The sequence below is a fragment of the Microtus pennsylvanicus genome, chromosome 17 (genome assembly GCF_037038515.1).
Source record: "Microtus pennsylvanicus isolate mMicPen1 chromosome 17, mMicPen1.hap1, whole genome shotgun sequence".
Taxonomy (NCBI): Eukaryota; Metazoa; Chordata; class Mammalia; order Rodentia; family Cricetidae; genus Microtus; species Microtus pennsylvanicus.
In genome coordinates this window covers 11,812,299-11,831,044 of record NC_134595.1, presented here as the reverse complement: position 1 = coordinate 11,831,044, position 18,746 = coordinate 11,812,299, and the positions used below count along the sequence as shown (strand labels likewise).

Below are 18,746 nucleotides of genomic sequence, written 5' to 3'. Positions count from 1 at the left end.
CCTAAAAAATTAAGCTCTATCTAGGCTAATGCTTTTTATTGTATTACTGGGTGTTAATAATACTGACTTTTTCTAGGGCTTGAGTAAACCGATAGATATGAAATCGATAGATGGTATGGCACCAATTGGTCAGTTAAGCATTTTACTCACTAACAAATTTCTCAGGTGCAGTGGTGATAAGAATGGCTTGGTTATATATGACGTGAGTTAGGATTCATTTGAACACTCATAGAGGAAAAACCCAACCCATTCCCTTTCAATCATGTATTGGAATCTACTTCATTGTAAGCATCACTCTCCATTCAGAGCTAACAATTATGATTAGTGAAAGAGAAGCACTAACAGTGCCAGGCAATTGGACGGAAAAGAATAGAGATGAAGAGAGGTGAGGAACAGACAAGGACACTCCAGGGGAGGAAGGGAAATCAAGAGGTGGAAGTCATTGGTCTCAAGTGTGAATAATGTGAAAACGAGCCATTTGCGCCTCTTGATATCCATTGTCTCTTCTTCTACCTCGGTTCACCTTGTCAGTCTCTCCCCAGGAGAGATTCCCTAAGGCTGCAAGCTTTCCTGAGCCCTCTCTCACTCAAGAACCCCCTGATGCTGTTCTGGATCCCATCATTCCTGAGGGGCTTACCTCCCTCTAATCTAATGCAAATGACTTTGCCTCCAGGATTGGGTCTGATACCTTTGGCCACTTCGAGAAAAACATTTTTTTACTTGTATTTTGATGACAAATTCTGCCATTTGTATAGCAAATGGAATATGCACTTCCGCCTTGCGTGAGAAGTAATTGCCAATCTGCTCAGGCTTCCCCATCTGTCTTCGTCTGGTTTTAAATTTTTGTCAAGTTGTTGGAATCCTAAAACTAAATTTTGTTATTTCTCTTCTTTCAGACTCTGGAACTTATTTCTGAAACCCTCAAACGAATATTCCTGATATTCCCTCAGTTCTGTTTTGGCTACGGTTTGATTGAACTCTCGCAGCAGCAGGCAGTCCTGGATTTCTTAAAGGCCTACGGTGTGGACTATCCAAGTGAAACCTTTGAAATGGATAAACTGGGCGCAATGTTCGTGGCTTTGGTCTCTCAGGGCACCATGTTTTTCCTGTTGCGCCTACTAATCAATGAGTGGCTGATAAAGAAGCTCAGGTAAACCACCTGTAAACAGCATGTGCCCTCCGTGATATCAGAGTCAGAATGCTCAGGGATGAGCAGTAATTGTGGTGTTTCCTCTAGTAACATGAGAAAATCAACATTAAAACCTTTTAACACAAGGTAGCATGATGTCATTCATTTACCCGCAGTATATAGTTGTCCTAGTAAGCAGCCTTTTTGTGGGTCTGTAAATGTAGTAGAAAGGCCCACGTGTTTGTTTCCGGCTGCCCAGAACTGAAATAATCACACAGAAACCATTTTATTTGCAGTACTGTTTGGCCAATAGCTTAAGTGTATTTCTGGCTAACTCTTATATCCTAAACTAACCCATCTCCATTAATCTGTGTATTGCCACGTGACCATGGATTGCTGGCAAAGTTTCAGCATGTCTGTCTCTAGCAGTGGCTCCATGGCTTCTCTCTCACTCTACCTTCTTTCTCCCAGCATTCAGTTTAGTTTTCCCTGCCTAGCTCTGTTCTGCTAAGCCACTGGTCAAAACAGATTTTTTATTGTGAATACCAATGGTATTCACAGCATACAGAGGGGAATCCCAAATCATGTAAGTGTTTGTTTGGAATAAAAGACAAAATTAAATAAGCATAAAGAGACTAAAAGTCAGTGATGGAGAGAGGATATGAATATAAACAGAAATATCAAGTAAAGGAAGATAAAAAGGAAACCTTGAAGGTCAGAAGTGAAGCAGGTTTGAGTGTGTAGCATGGGCAGTGAGTCTCAAAAATGATGACTGGGATGAAGTGATGAGAGCGTCAAAAAAGGGACACAGATGAATATATTCGCTCCAATCCAGCACTGCCTTCCTGGGTAATATTCCAAAAGATAATACCACAAACCCAGACTTGCATATGCAAAGTTATTAACCATATTAACCATTTATAATAACAACAGAATGGAAACAACCAGCGTTCCATTATTTAGGGATTGCTTAATTTATATACATACATTTGTAAGTGTAGCACTATTGAGCCATTAGGAAGAATGATCCAGGGCCTGGGGAGGTGAAGAAGAATGCTTGCTATGTAAGCATGAGGACCTGAATTCAGATGCCTAGGACTTGCATGAAAAGCTGACCATAGGCCAGAAAATATAACCTCATCATTGTTGGGCACAGGGTGAGACAGATAGATCCCTAGGGCTTGCTGGCCATCTAACCAAAGCTGCAGACCTTGGCTTCAGTGAGAGACTCTGCCTCAAAGGATAAGGTGTAGAGTGATGAAAGAGCAGGGTACTCAACATCCTTTTCTGCGTAAGTGTGCATGGTCAAGTGTACTTGCACATATGTAATCAAATGCGCACACAAATTAAAACATGCACACCGAGAAGGAATGATCCAATTATCTATGTAATATCTGTTCTAATATTTATTAAATAAAAGTAAAAGGTTAAGAAATGAATATGATATATTACCATGTGAGTTACAAACAAGTTTACCTTCTTATAGTAGACTATCTTTATTGTCAGTATTGTTTGTATATTGATTGCTTTTCATATTCTATTTCTAGTACCATGTAGACTTTAATATATACCTATGTTACCTATTTAAAATAAAGTTTTAATTAAGTAGTAATAAAAGAAAAGAAGACAAAAGAGTAAAAATATTGTAGACTTCTTAAGGAAAAAATACATTTGATTAGAAGATAGAATAAATGTAATGAAATAGTAGGTCATTTAACTTTATTGTGCAGTTGAAAGGTTATGGTATCTCTTGAATACTTAGTAGGGAGATCTGGTTTGGACTTTATCTGAGAAACTAATGGCAATCTAATAATAGCTAGTAACCAGAGAACACTGTGATTGCATGATGGGTTAACAGGTATAATTTTGTCAGAGCAGTGCAGACTAGAATGCAAGAGTCAAAGACACAGGAGTAGCTGAGGTTACTGATAAGACTGAAGTTTATCATAGAGATAGAACCAGGCAGAAAAATGGTCCATGACCGAGAGTTCCAAGGCATTTTTAATGTTTGGAGACTGATTGCATGCATGGGCTTTAGATTAGATTTGAGTTGAGAGATCAGCTGTAACCAGAATACAGAATAAGTAACACTTGAATTACAGATGATCTTAAGAGGAGAGACCTGCCGATTGACAGCAATACTGAGCTGGGTTCTATCTCCATCCCCTTGAAAAAATAAGGAAAGAAAAGAGAATATTGTTGAGTATATATCTCACTTTAGGCTTATCACAGTAAACAGGAGGAGGAAGGTGGGATGAAGAAAGAAAAGGAGCAAGAGAAAAAAGAAGGGAGGGGTGGAGGGGAGGGAGCAGTAGACAGTTGTTATAGTGATAAGGTGATGGATGATCTTGGGCTTAGATCTGTTGAGTTTAATAAAGATTCTGAACTCCTTGTTAGAAGCTGACTTTCAGACATCCATCTTATTGTTACTGAAATTAGTATTTTGAATTTTAACAGTGGATCTGTAAGCATTTTATACATGGAAAGTAAACACTATTTACACTTGTTGTAAGAATATGGAAAGAGCACCACGTTGCCACTTAAGTCATTTTAACAGGATAGAGTAACAAATGTAAGAGCGGCCTTATAGTAGGCAGCATGCTCCAAGAGAAGTGAGAGCATTGAAATTTGCAGGCTGAGTGGCGTCATTTCAGAATCTATTGCATAAAATCACTGGGCTTGGTTTTTAGGCTCTTCTTCAGAAAATTTGTATCCTCACCTATCATGGAGACAGTAGATGAAGATGAAGACGTACGGGCTGAGAGATTGAGAGTTGAAAGTGGTGCTGCTGAGTTTGACCTGGTCCAACTCCATCGTCTCACAAAGACCTACCAACTTATCCACAAAAAGATAATAGCTGTTAATAACATTAGTCTTGGGATACCCGCTGGAGAGGTAGGGACCATGGTTTTCGTCTTCTAGTAATAGAAAACTCAAGCCCCGAGTATCTGTGTGTGTGCGTGTGTGCGTGTGTGTGTGTGTGTGTGTGTGTGTGTGTGTGTGTGTGCAGTATAAATCTTTGGTTTTGTAGTCAGGGAAGATTCACCCCCAGAACACAGAAAGTCCTAAATGCCTGTTTCCACTGTTGCTGTCTCTGGGACGGACCATTGGCAGGACTATCATCCTTGAGGATGCTCTCTGACATCTCTCATTCAAAGTCCTTCAGAAATACAGCTGTTCTCAGAGGGACATCTTAGCATGAATTCACTTCTGTTCTTAAGTTTTCCACCGACATGAAATTGAGGTAGCTTTGCAAGAAGGAAAAGAATATGGCTGCCTCTTTTTAGTTTGCTGAGCAGAGCTGGAGAGTGCAAGCATCAATTCATTCAATGACATAAATTATTTCATCAGTGGCTCTTTCAGCAATGTTGTGATTTTGTGTAAAGTATGTGAAATCTATAACTGTAATTACTTCTTTGAGTTAGCACATCTTACTTGAGGGGTAGTTTATCATGTCACATAAGGGGTACCACAGCACATGTAAATCAGAGTGTCTCTATCTACAGGTGTTCTTGTGCTTAGAGGAAAGAGAGCACATAATACCCCCCATTTTTTTAGAAGAGAAACTCCTACCAAATGCCAGTGGAGCAGTATATTATCCAGATACAATTCTAGTGATATATTCTTCCCGGGAAGGCGTCTCACCCAGGGAGGAGGAGGAAGTTACAATAGCAGCATGTCTCTATAGCTCACATCTGTTTTCTTTCTCTCCCCATCTCAGTGCTTTGGTCTCCTCGGTGTGAACGGAGCAGGGAAAACTACTATATTTAAGATGCTGACTGGAGACGTAATTCCTTCGAGCGGGAACATCCTGATCAGGAACAAGAGCGGGTACAAATGGATACTTACACTTACTGAACACAGCACAGTTTTAACAAGCTTTTATGTAGTTTCATGGTTGCATTATGAAGTCTTTGTGACCTAAGGAAGGGAATCACTAAAGTGACTGAAGTTTATTTTAAACCTTAACTATGACTCTGGTAGTAAAAGTTTCCCCTCTTTTATCAAAATTCTCTCTATATTAACCAAGACAAAGTGACTAACCCAATACTAGTGACCCACCCTGTTAGAAACTCATGTGTGCTGATCGTCTCCATTTAGATCCCTGGGTCATGTGGACTCTCACAGCTCATTGGTTGGCTACTGCCCTCAGGAGGATGCCTTGGATGACCTGGTAACTGTGGAAGAACACTTGTATTTCTACGCTAGGGTGCATGGAATTCCAGAGAAAGACATCAAAGAAGTGAGTACACATACGGAAAGCAGCTTACTCTGAAGATTGCTATCTCTACCCCTTCTCTCACGGTATGCCTGGAAAAGCCAATGCGCCATGCAGGAAACCATAACATGCCCTTCTAACCAGTGACCCAACTAGGCTTGATTGTATATTCTATATCCAAACTTGCCTAAGCGTGCGGCTTTAGAAGCGCCTTGGCCTTACTTTGTTCAGCTCTCTTAGTAAGTAGATATTCACACCGTGTTTGACTCCAAGTTGAACCTTGATTGGTGGTGTTAGTAATTGTTTAACTGTTCAAATAAATGTTGGTATACACGATTCTCTGCAAAATCTCCAAGTGAAATAGAAGAGCTTTCATTTCTACTTCTTTTTCTATTCTTTATTTTTTACTTATCACCGCATGGGATTGAACTCAAGGCTTCATGCATGCTGAGTATATAACCTACCACTAAGTTGTAATATCAACTTTGACTTTTATTCTGTAACTCTGTGTACCACTGCAACAATTTATTATTTGTAATGGACTGACTAAACACTTGAAAGGCATTCCTTTGTTCTTCCAATTCCGGAGAATTGATGGGAATATCCAACTAGGATTTCATCATTTGCTAGGGTTGCTTTATTGCAGAAATAACTGCAAGAATCCAGGGTTCCTAATGCATGGCAGTTTTGATAGCAGGTCAGTTTTCAATAGCCTTAAAGTCTTTCTGACAACTCACAGCTCGGTAAAAACGAAGGATGAAGTGGGATGGCAATCAACGGGAAACTGGCCTTTGAACCCCTCTGCCTTAGGTCTCTGGCTTTTAAGCATTGCAGGAGAATGCTGGGGTACCAGCATAAGGTAGTCTGTAATTGTAAGCACATACAAACATTTGAAAATGCACCTCCAGGAAATTGTTTTTCTCTTTTTGATGACGTGTTGATTTATAATCAATCTTTTAAAGATGAAAATGAAATCTGTGTTGAATTTAAATATTTTCATTTCTTCCAGACCTGTATTCTCGCCTAGAAACATTTCTTGGCACTGGCATGTTTTGGTGCCTTAAGGTCTTGACTCAGGGGTGGGTTGCCTAATTCCTCTTCTTCTTATCCACAGACAGTTCATAAACTCCTTAGGAGACTTCACTTGATGCCCTACAAGGACAGATCTACCTCCATGTGCAGTTATGGCACAAAAAGAAAGCTGTCCACTGCCCTGGCCTTAATAGGGAAACCATCCATCCTCCTGCTGGTAAGAGAGGCATTGGAAATCAAACTATAAAGGATCAAAGCAAGATATCCAGGCTTGTGTCGAATAGTTGTTCCACCGGCAGCGCCACCAGCATCTAGTGAAGTCTCACTGTGTGCCAATCACTGTCAAAGCACGAGGACTACGACATAATGAGAATTTATATTAATAAATAATTTATGATCGTGTCAGTGTCCTCAGAAAAACAGATGTGTCTGAAGCAATGGCGCAGGAGACTCCAGAGAAAGCACTCAGCGTGTGACTGAGAAATAGCTCCAAAAAACTCAGGGGTTCAAATATGTTATAAAAGAGGTTCAGATTTAATTCCCACTTATTGATGAAATCATCTTCCTGTTAGGTCCTGATCAAGTGAACTAGCAGTGTCCAATTTTTTACTGTGGAAAGAGGTGCATTTTAGAAACCCTGACCAAAAAAAAAAAAGAACAGTGTTGTGCTACAATTATATTCCTTTGTAGCTTAAAAATGTGAAGTTATGGAAAAAACACTGTGTTGCTTCATATGCATTTGGTAAAGCATCAAAAAATATATTCCACATTTATATTTGGTTAAGAGCTGCAAAATTTAATTGATCACCTGAAAATGCAAATTGCCCACACTAGTGATATAGTATTCTGCTCCCGAGGCCCACCAAAGCAAAAGAGCCTTTATTCCAGAGAAATAAACGTGTCCCTATTTTGGAAGATTGCCTTCATTCAAGAACCTCTGAGTTTAAAAAGAACTTTAACTGCATGCAGTAAAACCCAGCTATAAATCAGCACATTATTCCAGGGATTAAGTCACACAGTGGATCCAATCATTTAAGCTGCCTAGACAGACCATATTTCCAGAATACCGGAAGCTTCTAATGCATTACATCGCTGCCAGTCAGTGTTTATAATGGAAGCCTATTGTGTAAGCATCCCTTAAGCTGAACAAAGCAATCCTGGGGCCCCCTTGTGAGATAATAGATGAAGAGCCGTTTGCATGAAAAAGTACCATGTAAATGCATGTAGTAATGAGCTGAGGAAATACAGGCTACAAGCCGAAGGCCCTGCCGTATGAATACACTGCATATTCATTACATTTTCTCCATAAAATAGAAACAGTGACAATACCTCCTTTGTCATCTCCTCAAAGTAGCTCTCACCGCTTTATTTAGATTCAGCGTACTGCTACGCATGATGAACTTCTGGTGATCTCATTTATTCCATTGCACATACGTTTTGAAAATTTTTATTTAATTGTGACCTATAATTTTTTTCATTTATCCACCTGTTGGGATCCATTACTGCTTATTTACATTATCTGTTATTTCATTTTTGAAAGTATCTTCTGTCTGAATCTATAGAAATCTCATTGACTTTGAAGACTATTGTGGATTTTTCCACTTTGGCGACTTCTACAAATCTCATTTTTATTTTCCCAAAGAGTCTTAAATTTTGATTAATAACAAAACACTAAAAATACATGCAGAGCATAGTCACTGAGACGTCAAGTTGTGTTGTCTTCTGCTTCGCACGGCACAGGATCGCTGGCAGCCACAATCCCACTTGCAGGGGGAAGATGGCAATCTCGTTGATGGAGCTTCAAATACATATGTGAGAACGTAGAATTAAATGTAAAAACTCTGCTCCTTTGGTAATTGAAGTAGATTTTTTTTTCCCAAGGAAAGCTAAGAGGCGGATGTAAAGTAACAGGATGTCAGCTTCACCGAAACACTTCTTTAAACAGACTGACAATTTTAAATACTTAATTTTGAGATTTTGACAGCAGCAGAAAAAAGCTTATTATTTATAAAACATATACATGTATAAAACAAGTTAGTCACAGGACCTCGAAAAGTGCTTTCTGCTCCCAGGGAGTTGAGAAGTGGTTATTCTTATAGAGATCCTCATCAAACATTATTTGATACATTTTTTTTCTGCTAACTCTCTATTAAGGACGAGCCGAGCTCTGGGATGGATCCCAAGTCAAAACGACACCTCTGGAGGATCATTTCAGAAGAGGTGCAGAACAAGTGCTCTGTTATCCTCACATCTCACAGGTAAACCGAGTCAGGGCCCTGGGGACTCTGATGTGACGCATATAGAACATGAGTACTCATCAGTGCTCAGAGTATTTTCTTTTTAATTGTGTGTGTGTGAGAGAGAGAGAGACAGAGACAGAGACAGAGAGAGACAGAGACAGAGAGAGACAGAGAGAGATCTGTTTGCTTGTAGAGGTCAGAGGACAACTTGAGAAAGTCAGTGTACTTCTACATGAGGGTCTCACAGAGCAGACTCGGGTAGTCAGGTTGGAAGCAGGTGCCTTTATCAACTGAGCCCTCCCATCAGCCCATTTGGAGTATTGTATGTTTGTAGTGAGTCAAGACTGGGTTTCACAGTGAGGATAGTGTGGTAGGACAGGGTCTCAGTAGACATTTTTACTGTGAAGCTCTCATGACTTATCCTTGGTTATTGTTCCCAACTGCCTTTCAAACGGTCTCACATTCCTTAGTCTCCTTCTCTTATTAGTCAGGCTGAGTGCCTCTTGGCTCTGCACCCCCTCGCCGGATGTTCTGTCTCCATGCATTCCTTTACGTATGTTTTCTTCCTGAAGTAGTCACCACCAACTCCTTGCAGGTCCTCACCTCGTCAGTCCACCCACACTGCTCTCTAGCACAGCATAGCCCTCTGTCTCTAAGTACGAAGACACTGAAGCATTTTATCTATGCCTCTTTGACGACATTGGCCTACTGTTACGATTTGGATTAAGTTCACCTTTCATTATAATGATCGCACAGCAGAAAATAATTAGATGTGTTTATTCTGAGAGTTGTGTGTGTGCCAACATGGAGCCTGTCACCCTGAAGCTAATCATTGCACTCCCATGGACTTCTGCATGGCTTGAACAGGGTGATAACTGGGACTCCCTCTAGGTACCATCACCCAGAAAACGAGAGAGCTTGTCATCAGGTACAAACCCCAAACAAAGCCAACTGGAGTATGAGATAGCAAGGAAGATACTCTGCGTGATTTTGGAAAAATGTAGGTCTTGAGTTAGAGCTTGTGTGAGCTGGGAAGGACTGTTGGGTTGGACAGTAGATGGTCTAGACAGGAAAGATGGCCTTGAGTGTAAGAGGACAGGAATAAACCCCGTCTGACTATGCTTACTTTATATTTCAAGACTTTTTTTGTTCTTTCTCAAGAGAGAGTTCTTGTCATTTTGTTTGTGAGTCTAGTCTATCTTTCAACAGCTTAACCTTCTCAAGAGAACCCTCAAGGGAGATCGCTCCAGTACCATATTAAACCCCAAACAAAGCCAACTGGAGTATGAGATAGCAAGGAAGATACTCTGCGTGGTTGTGGAAAAATGTAGGTCTTGAGTTAGAGCTTGTGTGAGCTGGGAAGGACTGTTGGGTTGGACAGTAGATGGTCTAGACAGGAAAGATGGTTACACGTACGCTTACCACTTTAGCCCGATTTCTGTGTCCTGGATGTTAGTAGTAATCTGCCTTCTCTTTTAGCATGGAAGAATGTGAAGCCCTTTGTACCCGGCTGGCCATTATGGTGAACGGAAGGTTCCAGTGCATTGGATCTTTGCAGCACATAAAGAGCAGGTAACCAATAGATACGGCTTTGCACATTGTGTAGGGGAATTGTTCCAGCAGTTACGCCTGTTGCTTACTCCAGTCTTCACTGTGCAATGGATAGAAAACCTTAGAAGACTCTCCTCATTGGAAGTAGTCATTAACCCACCTGAAATTTTAATTATTTTATTAAAGGTTTATTGTATTTTTAGTTAAGAACCTCCAAGTCTTAGAAAGTTTGAAGCTCCTCATAGTCATAATAATAAATCATTTACAACCAAAATACTCCCAGGAAGTAGTTTCACGAATATACCCAATAACAAATTAGACTTGTCAAGTACGTGAAGGCATGGATTTTTAAATCTACCATGTTTGTTTGCCATTTGCTCAAGCTTTCTGTAAGCTATTTAACATTTTCACCACATTCAAGGCCTTTGAATCAAGAATACACTGGGAAAAGATGCATAAATATGATAATAGCATCACATTAAAATTAAATTATTAATTTATATTCCCAAGTTATGTATATATGTATGTGTGTGTGTGAATCTCTAAACTACAGCATGATACTTTATATATTTCCATACAGAAACTTAATTGTCTTATCAAAATAGTATTATGTGAGATAAAGACAAAATGATGACAGAGATATTGAGTTGCTTGTAGGGTGTCATAACTTGTGCATGAACTCTGCTCTCAGAAGAGTTAACACCAGGATACTGATTGACTGCATACTTAGTGTTGGAATCCCAGTGTCTTTAACCTTCGTGACTGACATCAAATCTCCAATGCCCTGCCTCTCAAGACCTTGATCTAACTTAGAAAGAATTTAACTCCAAAAGTTGGCATCTATCATTGTCATTTGACGACTGTCAAAGTAAGCCAAGATTGTGTGCTTTCATTTCAGTGTTGCTTTTGCTCCAAGATTCTGGAACAGTTAGAGGTAGAAATTAAAAACAAACAAAAAATAAAACATGGCATTGAACTGTCCAGTTTGCAGCATGCGCTGAACTTTTATAGCAAAATGAGTCTTTATATATGATAAGGGGCTGTAATGGTCAGCCTGGGACATATTTCATTATCTAGAATTCCAAAGGCAAATTTGGCAAAATGTAATTCACACTGTATTTTTGCACTTTTAGGTTTGGACGTGGATTTACTGTCAAGGTTCACTTGAAAAATAATAAAGTGAGCATGGAAAACCTCACAAGGTTTATGCAGCTGCACTTTCCAAAAACATACTTAAAAGTAAGTGATGTTTCTGCCTTTTGACCTTGACTGGCTTTTCGAGTAATAACAAAGTGGATGTTTGCTATTTCCTAGTGGATCACAGTGTTGTTATTCATCCTAACCCATTAGTTCAAGATGTCAACTTTATACAAATAAATAAAGCCTCCAGATTATATAATGTTGTAGGTATTTTAAATTAATGTAGTTATTTTATACCTGCATATTAATTTCTTCCTTACAAAGTCTTTATAATCTACTGAATTTGTTTTCAAGATGTATAAATTGCCAGCTTAATAATCACATACACACGTTAGGAAGCCAAGGATTGACAGGCATTATATGACCAACGGCATTACTTACAGAAAAAAAATAGTGGACTCAGAATTCTGCAGCTGGAAGATTTTTATCTGCTTTGTTCCTCTCCTTTGAAAAATAAGCCCACAAAGGTCTGAGCAATCCTCTGCTCCCAAAATGATTGAAGTGTCTTAAAGCTGGTTCCTTCTTGCTTATGCAGTAAAACCGACCAGATGGACGCACAGGGATGTGCACATTTGTGTCTCACATATTTAATGTACTTGGCAGAAAAATCATCAGAATAACATCTTTGACAGACAGGTCATTTGTACAAATTGAGGATGACAAATAATTGTTGTTAAAAGGAAATCAAATAGAATAATGAAAAGAAATTGAAAAGCTGAGAGTTGAGCCTGGCTGTGTGGAGGAGATATCCAAGGAGTCATGTGAGGACTCTGAACTTTGTTTCTCTTACTTGTAAGCAAGACTAAACACCTACTTTACACAACAGACATGGAAAATGTCTGGTGTCTTCACAAACTATAGGGCATAATATTAATGTGCGAGGATATTAGATAGCAAAGGAACACATTTTTAAAATAATTGTTTTACCTTCATAAAATATTTTGCCTCAGCCTCCCCAAGTCTCAAATAATTTCTCTAGGAATATTAGCTTTCAAGTTTCTTGTCAAAGCCCATCTTTCTTCTACAAATGGTGTTCGTCTCACACAAGGAGTCAGTTGCTTGGTTGTAATGTTCATTTACTGAGTCAAGATTCCATTTTCCCTGGTGTGTGCCTCCTGGGACAAAAGCTACCCAAAGTAAATGAGCTGATGATAAAGGCCATTTCTCCCCAAGAGAGTACCTTTATACTTTTGCAATAATGTCTATATCTCTTCAAATGAAAAATACCTGCGCCAATCAGAATTAAAGATGCATGACAATCAGATTACAGGGACAGGGTCAATGAGAGTAAAAGGTTATCGGGGGGGGGGGGCAGGTTCCAGACAAGGAGGGGAGAAAGAGAAAGTCTGGAAAATAAGCTGAGACGCACCAACTTGATAGTGCTACAAACACCGCAGAAGTAGATTCCGCAACGAGACAACATCTGACCAAGCTAGCATTCAGCTTCTCTGGCTGCTTTGTGGCAGAATGAATCAGCACATCTGGTTCCTAGGCTTCCAAGGAGCCTGCTGCAGTACCTCACTTGTGGAGGAAGGAGCATCAAGTCAGTTGTGTGAAGGGAGCTCACAGAAAGGAAAGGTCAACGTTCCTTAAATTCCCATCTTAAAGAGAGATGCGTTAAAGAAAAACACCCCCCCCCCAAGAAAAACTAGGCAAAACATTGAGAAGAGCGGGTGTTAGAGACACTCCAAGAAAACAGCACTAGGTTATGAAGTACACGATCCTAGTGGTTAAAGCCTAAGAACTGAAAAGCCTTGTCAGGTTTTAAGGTGAGTCGAGAAAAGTAGCCAATGGTTTCTAGACAACTTCAACACTACTGAAGCCTAGCCATCCTAAACTCATATCAGCTGAACAGCAAATCAGTTAAAACTGACCCACAAGATGATTCATATGGGATGCATCCTACAGGGTCCCCCTGCCCCCAGATGAGATGGTAACTTTGGAAATGCTCATGGGCCCAGGATGCTTTGGAATTTTCACTAACTTTCTGATTTGTTTTCTCTCTGATGTCCGTAAAACTTCTCATTTCATCTCTATAAGCTGCTAGTTTCAAAATTTGCCCATTATTTACACCATGGCACTGTTTCTCCCAGGGAAAAACTTCCAGCATTTTCCCCAGCTGTCCATAAAGTGAAATCTGATCAAGTCGATGTTACCTTGCCATTGTCAAACAGGTCTTTCCCTTTGGTTCCTGCAGGATCAGCATCTTAGCATGCTAGAATACCATGTGCCGGTCACAGCAGGAGGAGTAGCGAACATTTTTGACCTTCTGGAAACCAACAAGACTGCTTTAAATATCACAAATTTCCTCGTGAGCCAGACCACTCTGGAAGAGGTAAAAGGCACGCCACAATCCATAGCAAGTGTCACACATTAGTTATTATGCATCCTGCTTATTTCTTTTTAATGACATTTAATTTACTTTTAATTAAGTCAGTATCTAATCTTGCACCTGAAAACCTTAGCAAAGAGCCTAATTTATTTCTAACTGCATTTGAGATATTAAAAAATAGATATGAAAAGCATTCGTAGCTATTTTTAGTGGAGAAATGAAGTTATTTTTTCCAGTGTAAATGACATCTACTTCCATAAATGTTTACGTGTGCATGGAAGCAGGAAACCATTCTCGTCACCTACGAAATAATTAACTGTTAATGCTTCCTCTTCTTTCTTCTGGGTGGGTTTTATAACGAAGGTTTCCATTACTCAGTTTCCTAAATTAGCGTGTGTGGGACAAGAGACAGAGAGTGTACAGACCCTCACTTACATTCATTAAATTCACACACTTAATACAGCAAACGGAGAGTTTCTTTCTCTTCCTTACACATCTTAATTACCTTTCCACTCCAGAGTGGAAGGCAGCTCCCTAAGTCATCCACCCACCATCTCTCTACTGAGTGTTATACAGCTCAGCCAACGCAACGTACAAAAAACAAACGTTATGCTTGACTTTGAAGTAAGCTGGAGAGTAAGACTATGGATTGTCCTGAATTTTATGGATTAATGTTTTATAGGGACTTAAGTCAATTATGGTTTTGCTAACACTGAAGACTTACTTATTCTTAGACTTATTTGACCAACATTGAGCAACATGAATAGGAAAACTAGATCCTCAGTGACATTGAGATCAATTTTACAATTAATAAGTTTAATTATTTTAATCACATAAAAAGGTCTTCCTGCTAGATAATTGGCAAACTTAACATAATGGGAGTTTTCTGCACAAATTTTATTCTGTGTATTACCTGCTGAAACTAGTGAATTCTCTCTTGATATTTCTATTTAAACATTTGATAGGGGATCAGGCTGGGATCCTTATCATATGTGATGAAGGTTTCAGTGGGGATCATGTGGATTAGAGATACATGGCTATAGATCCTTAACCATAGATTTAAATTTAGACTATGGCAAAAATGTACTCATAGTCACAGAAACGAGCATACATTTTAAAGTCTAGTTGAAGTTGGCTGAATAAATGGACTTCTAGGGAGGATGCACATGCAAGCCTATGAGCATGTCCTGGAGAAATCATTTCTTAACTTTAAGTGTGTGAGAGGAAAAAAGGGAGGTAGTGAAAGAGGGAAAGCAATAGAGAGTGGAATGGAGAGAGAGGCAGAGAGAGATGAGGGGAGGAGAGAGAGAGAGAGAGAGAGAGAGAGAGAGAGAGAGAGAGAGAGAGAGAAAGAAAGAGCCTTATTTCTTTTATTTACCTGGCACTAATGTCTTTCATTCCCTTAAAAAACTCAGGTTTTCATCAACTTCGCCAAAGACCAAAAGTCCTATGAAAATGTCGATACCAGCAGCCATGGTTCCTCCATAAGCGTTGACTCACAGGATGGCCAGAGACAGTCTTAGCACCTGCAGCAGCAGATTCAACTTCAGTAAATGCCTGATGGATGCCTTTCCAAGAGGACTCCATTTTTAAAACATCTCTTCCTTTAAAAGTGTTATGCTGCACACAAGTGCACAGCATGAGACTGACAAATTAAAATGGATACCAGCAAATGTTATTGCTCCCGAAACGATAGCCCTGTACTCAACACAGTGAGCATGCAATGTTTATGCCGGTGATCCTTACGCAAACGGTCAACCTCATGATGGATGTCTTAATTTATTACTTTCAATAAAAGGGCAGCTTAAAAAACATGGGTATTAGTAGTTAAAAAGTAAGGCCAGAGAAGAAAAGTAAGGTGGATGAGGGGAGACCGTTAGGTGCTCAAACAAAATAACTTATTTCTAGAAAATAGCATGAACCCATGAATTTAGTATTTTGTGTAAAGTGCTAAGGACTGGATTAACATTGACAGAAAGCAGTGAGCACAGTCACTATAGGAGGTGTGTGTTAGTTTCAGTGCCTGTGAATACATGGGGCCATGGTGAGCCCCGCAATGTGCCTTATGATAAGAATACAATGAGACAGCAGTTTACCCTGGTGGTAAACCAAACTTAGGTCCATTCCAGTTGTGCCTGGCCAATGTAAGGCACATGGAGAAGACGCTTCTTGTTTATTGAGAGGAGACAGGTGTGTCAGCTGGGCAGATCCTGGAAACCATAGAGAACTCACATGCTGCTGGCAGGCAACATTTTTAAAGCTCTTCCAGAAACTTTCACAATTCTAGTTTCTACACAGGAAACCTTGCTGTGAAAGAAAAATTAATATGGAAATATTTTTTCAGCTTATTATCTCTCTGGTTGACTTGGAATTATATCTATGATTACAAGATAGACTACTTGATAATGCCAAGTTACATACCCTTTGAATGTGTGTGTGTGTGTGTGTGTGTGTGTGTGTGTACGTTTGCCAGCTTTGACACAACTGTTCTGTTTCAATGACCAATAAATTTAAAGTTTAAAAGAAGCTATTAATGATGCCATTTTGTTTGCTAGGGAAGAGCCAGGGACACAGTTAGGAGACACATGGCCTATGAGGTTCCATGTGACCTGGCCCCTGCTTCCTCTGTCACTCTCACCAGCATCCATCTCCCCTTCTTCTTTAGGATTGAGTCCTGCTGGTCTCTTGCCGTTCCCATGATGCTCTACACTCCTTCCCATGTCTGAAGGTTTTCACTTAATGACCCCTTAATTCAAATGCTTGGTCTCCACTGTGTCCATCTGACAGTCTTGAGCAATGTTACACTTTCCCAGAGAAGCTTTACCGCTTTGCTTTTTCAGCGTACATCTGATTCCTCCATTCAAATACTACATTGCCACTCCACTTTTGTGTGAAAGCTTGTATCATAATTTGTCATGTATCTAGGCTTTCAATATGTCTTTTTACAGATAGTAACACAATTTTAGGGAATGTAAAATGTCCTTAAGAGCCAGAAATGCTTATGATTCCAGAGTTCAGAAGGTAGAGGTAGGGTGATCATGAGTTCGAGGACAACTGGGGCTACCTTGTAATTCAAAGGCCAGCATGAAGTACATAGTGAGTCCTTATCTCATAAACAAATACAAAGGAATTAACTCAACACTAGAACAAGTACTCACTGCATATGAGTCCCTGGATACAGTCCACATTGAAAAAAAATATGGCTATATATGGACACCTATATCTGTCTATATATACATATATGTTCTTTTATTTATATTATATAATGATACATATATAATCTTTTAGAATAGAAACTTTACTTCTGAGGGCATGGGAGTCTTCAGTCCCAGATTCCATGAAAAATAAAAAAAAATTTTACTACTGGAAATTGCCCTTTTTGTGGTAGGTTCTTGCTTGCTTGATTGTTTCTAAGAAATGGTAGGGAGGGAATCTTTAAATGGTCTTTTAGAATGAAGACAATTCTAATTTTTTTCACATCCATTCACTGGGCAGCTTCATTGTAGACTGGCCCCATTAACATTACATCTTCATTAAAACTAACCACATTCACAAATGCTTTATATGAATGAATGCGGAAACTAAGGAATGGATATGTCAACCCCTTCTTTGATGAGGTGCCTTCACAGAGAATGAAGAGCCTAAACAAAAATAAAAGACAAGAGGGCATGTGCTGACTGGAGTTTTTAACCCTAGGGCATGGGTTAGCGCTTCCTGCCAACTGAATCTTCATGTTGGTGGTTCTTACCTGGCCTCTACTTCTCCAACTGCACATTCACCTAAGTGTTTGGTACTCGTGTCTCTTAATAGACTTGAAACTCAATGAAGACAGAATCTGTTTTGATCTTCCTAACACTCTCACCACCTGCACATAGAAGAAGCGTTATGGTGTTTAGTACGTATGTGTTGGTGATATGAATAAATAAATGAATAAGAAACAAAAGAGGAGCTGGTGTGGTTGGCATGGAAACCACACATCCTGAATCTGTTTAAATTTCTGAAATGCAGTTTCCCATGAGATAGCTTATTCAGACAAAGGGAGAAAAGAACGATGTTTTCTGCCATATTACAGTAAATCTTCTGGGATAGGCGGGCTTGGATAACATCTTTGAAATCAGAATTCTAATACCATGTTTTCATAGATTGTTGCACATTTATCTCTTCTTTTATTGGGGTAGGCCACATAAGGGCTTCACCGTTCCCTTTTCACATAAAAATAAGGAATGCATATGAAAATTTACTTAATTCTGTATTCCTGTGGGCCTCTCCACAACAGAGGAAGTGTTTTCAGAATTCCCAACCCTCCAAGGAGGATTCTCCACTCTTGATAAAACGTACAGAATCTTCCTTCTTTCCATGAGTTATTTGTATTACCTCTGAGTATTGCGGCAATTTTCAGTTCATCTACAAAACTAAATTTTCATGATAGCAAAACATTGAATACAAAATAAGATAAAATTGGAAGATGATATATACACAGTCTTTTCCCAAAATGTCCTCTGCCTTTCTAATTCACTCCCCCCAAAAATGGGTGAGTATGTCCTGGGTGGGGTTGAGGGTGGGGAAGATGGAGCAGGCTGCCACCTGTTTACTTCTACCCGAACTCAGGGGCCTACTTGATTCACTAACCAAAACTTTTCAACGTAACACAGCAAGTTAAAAGGAAAAAAAATAGTGTTTTCTTTGACATCATTTGTCACAGTTGATCTAGTGGCTACTTGCTATAAATTCATACTCATTTGGACAAGTGGGAAACAAAATCTAAAGTAAAACAGAGATATATAATTAAAGCAACCATATCGACTACTTACTAGTGATTTGTTACATGTGAAATGCTGGGTCATATGTGTTATATCTATTAAAATGTTACAAATATTTATTGCTGAATACATTAACTTGAATGTTTGTGATTTCTCCACACTTTAGTGATGAGCTGTAACTGTGCCTGTGCGGCTGGCATGGGCGTCTCTGGTGCTGCTCATACTGCTTGTGCTCTGGCTTCCACTGTTCTCTGTGGAATAGCCTTCCGGAGTGAAGGACATT

General features: G+C 39.5%; 1 protein-coding gene across 1 annotated transcript in view; it reads left to right on the top strand.

Moving 5' to 3' along the window:
• Abca12 (ATP binding cassette subfamily A member 12) overlaps positions 1–16,229 on the top strand; it is a 165,131-nt gene extending 148,902 nt beyond the window's left edge. The window contains exons 44-53 of the mRNA XM_075951808.1: positions 897–1,150; positions 3,820–4,024; positions 4,851–4,960; positions 5,231–5,372; positions 6,463–6,597; positions 8,535–8,638; positions 10,100–10,192; positions 11,305–11,410; positions 13,569–13,706; positions 15,119–16,229. Of these exons, the coding sequence (XP_075807923.1) occupies positions 897–1,150; positions 3,820–4,024; positions 4,851–4,960; positions 5,231–5,372; positions 6,463–6,597; positions 8,535–8,638; positions 10,100–10,192; positions 11,305–11,410; positions 13,569–13,706; positions 15,119–15,226 (1,395 nt within the window). The 3' untranslated portion in view covers positions 15,227–16,229. The remainder of the gene's footprint in view (positions 1–896; positions 1,151–3,819; positions 4,025–4,850; positions 4,961–5,230; positions 5,373–6,462; positions 6,598–8,534; positions 8,639–10,099; positions 10,193–11,304; positions 11,411–13,568; positions 13,707–15,118) is intronic.
• The last annotated feature ends 2,517 nt before the right edge of the window (positions 16,230–18,746 follow it).